Consider the following 2,820-nt stretch of genomic DNA (forward strand, 5'->3'; position numbering starts at 1 on the left):
AATTCTTTATCAACGGCGGAGGACCGTCGATGTGCGTTTGCTGACACGGCAAATTATAATGTATCAAACAGCGACAATATTGCTGAACCTCCGCAACTGCCTTGATATGTTCGGGCAGCTTATCCCACAAATAATCTATGTAATTATAAAACTCTCCTAGTAAAATGACCTTTGGTATATACTTCAACTGCTCGGCGGTTAAATCGTAATTATCGCTGTTATCCGACATGAGCAGAAACATTTTAACGACTGAGCATATCAGCTCTACGCGCCTCTATAAATAGGTCTGCTTTCTCGACACTGTTTTTTATTCGTTGTGGAGGGGAGGTAAAATGCGGTTTGTACGACAATCGCGGACGATCAAAGTGACAAACTTTGACGATAGGATGCAGTTAACGAAAGAAGTGCGCAAACATGGAGACGTGCTACCGATTTCTATCTATACGTATCATCTGCGGTCCGTCGAATTGCGGCAAGACAAACGTCTTGATAAGCTTGCTGGAAAGTCCGCACGGTGTGCGTTTCGAGAACGTGTATATGTACTCGAAATCGTTGCAACAACCGAAATATCGTTATTTGGAGAATATATTAAAACCGATAGAAAAGATTGGTTACTTTACATTCTCGAATAACCGTGACGTCATTCCGCCGAGCGAAGCGCTCCCGAATTCTATTTTTATCTTTGATGACGTGGCGTGCGACAAGCAGGATACGATAAGAGAATACTTTGCAATGGGCCGGCACGCGGACGTTGATTCCTTCTATCTTTGTCAGACGTATGCAAAGATACCGAAGCATCTTATACGCGACAACGCGAATTTATTGATTATGTTTAAACAGGATGGTACCAATCTGAAACACGTATACAACGATCACGTCAACACAGATATGTCTTACGAAGATTTCTGTAAATTGTGTGATACGTGTTGGCGACAAAAGTATGGATTCGTGGTGATAGACAAGGACAGCGCAATTTCGAATGGTCGATACAGAAAAGGATTTAACGACTTTGCGATACCGTAACGCGGTTAGTTGTTGTCGACGCGTCGATTGAGCAACGTTATCGCAACATGGACAACGGCGAGGAGATTAGAGAGCGCGAGAGGATAGCAAATCAAATTGCGAAAACGAGCGATTTGATTCGCAAAAAGTATCACGCCTTGAAAACAGGCAAAATGGAGGAAGATATCGCGTTGGAGAGACACTTTAAGCCTATCATCAAGCCTCTAAGGCAGATTTCCGAAAACACCGTTGGCAAAGAATCTGACGTGTCAAAGATTGAGAATGAAACGACGTGGGAAGACGAAGAGCGAAAGGTCAAACGAAAACGACCAAACGCCTCGTTTAACGACTCTGTAATGGCTTCAACTCCGGTTACGTTGAAACGGTCGATAAATGTGCCATATAATTTGAGCGAAATAACTAAAATTTTACAACCGCGTAAATCGAAACGATCGAAAGTTGCTCCACCGAATGAACCGCCGATAATTTCTTCCGTACAACCCACAGTGCTCGAATCACTCGCAAATGAGGATGTTTTCGAAACCACTGACGACTCACTCGTGACGTCCGTTCGACAGCAGTTGCAAACATCTGAGGGTCAAGAAACATTGAGAGATCACTTGGGTCCATTGAGCCAAAAGTACGTTGTGGCTGTTCTGAGCGGCGATCAAAAAAGCGGTATAGACACCGTGTACGGCGTTTATTTCAGTAACGATGGAATGATGCTCGGTAATAAGCGTTTTGACGTGGACAACGCGGACAACATAATTATCGACGACATACGATTCGCAGGCACACGCGGTCTTTACAAGTTGATCTTTAAGAAAATTCCCAATGACGAGATCTACACGGAGGATGACATGCAAAAATACAAGAGCATTCTGTTGATGACGAATGCTCATAAACGCAATCACGATGCTCACGCTCGATTAAATGGCAACAGGGGATACAAGTACAGAAATATAATCGCACCGTTGATTTCGGGTAAAAAAGCTGGAAAAGGTATACCGCGTGCCATGGCATTAAACGACAACAAGTACAGAAATATAATTGCATCGCCGATTTCGGGTAAAAAAGGTATACCACGTGTCATGACATTAAACGACAACAAGATCGACTATGTTCATTGGGACGACCCCAACGAGCTTGTAGACCGTCTCCGATTGCTCGAAGCTTCGCGCCTAGCGGGTCACAACGGTCACAATAACGAGATCCTGTCGATTATCGAGAAACTTCGCGAAGCTGGACTTATTATAAATTAAACCGCGCGTCGACGAGTCATTCAATCAACATCGAAATGCCGATCAACAAGTTTGGTATATCGCTCGGAAGAGGCGGTGCGGAACCGTACTATCAATGGAGCGGATTAATCAGAAGTTACGTGCGCGATAACGCTCTTTGCGTGGTCGCCACCGACTTTGACGCGAAATCGCGCAAGATTCGACGGATAGCGCCGCCTGTAGATGATGGCGATGCCGCCAATAAACGCTACGTGCAGCAGAGCGTGCAAATTTTAAAAGGTCGACAGAATAGGTAAGGTAGGCCGGTTCTGGACCACATACCAAGGGCGAGGGGTGGTGAGGGGCTGGGGGAAACCGCGGGCGGGGGAGGAACCGCGGGGTGGGGGAGGGGGAACCGCGTTCTTGGGTGCCGCGGGGTGGGGGGGAACTGCGTTCTTGGGCGCCGCGGCGGAGGGGAGGGGGAACCGCGTTTTTCGGGCGCCGTGTTTTCAGGCACCGCGGGGCGAGGGGGTCCGCGTTTTTTCGGCGCCGCGTGGCGAGGGGGTCCGCGTTTTCCGGCGCCGCGGGGCGAGGGGGT

At 47.4% G+C, this 2,820-nt stretch overlaps 1 protein-coding gene across 1 annotated transcript; it reads left to right on the forward strand.

The window, feature by feature from the left end:
- Positions 1-668: 668 nt before the first annotated feature.
- LOC143894198 (uncharacterized) lies at positions 669-2,500 on the forward strand. Its single transcript, XM_077400334.1, has 2 exons — positions 669-2,004; positions 2,080-2,500. Exons 1-2 carry the CDS (start codon positions 1,071-1,073, stop codon positions 2,262-2,264), a joined length of 1,119 nt encoding a protein of 372 aa, XP_077256460.1. The 5' UTR covers positions 669-1,070; the 3' UTR covers positions 2,265-2,500.
- The last annotated feature ends 320 nt before the right edge of the window (positions 2,501-2,820 follow it).

Source organism: Temnothorax americanus, unplaced genomic scaffold, assembly GCF_048541705.1.
Source record: "Temnothorax americanus isolate GAGA-0224 unplaced genomic scaffold, ASM4854170v1 Scaffold130, whole genome shotgun sequence".
Taxonomy (NCBI): Eukaryota; Metazoa; Arthropoda; class Insecta; order Hymenoptera; family Formicidae; genus Temnothorax; species Temnothorax americanus.

Bases quoted from the DNA above. Each gene is read 5' to 3' on its own strand.
- LOC143894198 (XM_077400334.1), top strand. From the start codon at position 1,071: ATGGACAACGGCGAGGAGATTAGAGAGCGCGAGAGGATAGCAAATCAA. The intron at 2,005-2,079 runs GTATACCGCGTG...CGGGTAAAAAAG, and splicing joins GGGTAAAAAAGCTGGAAAAG to GTATACCACGTGTCATGACA.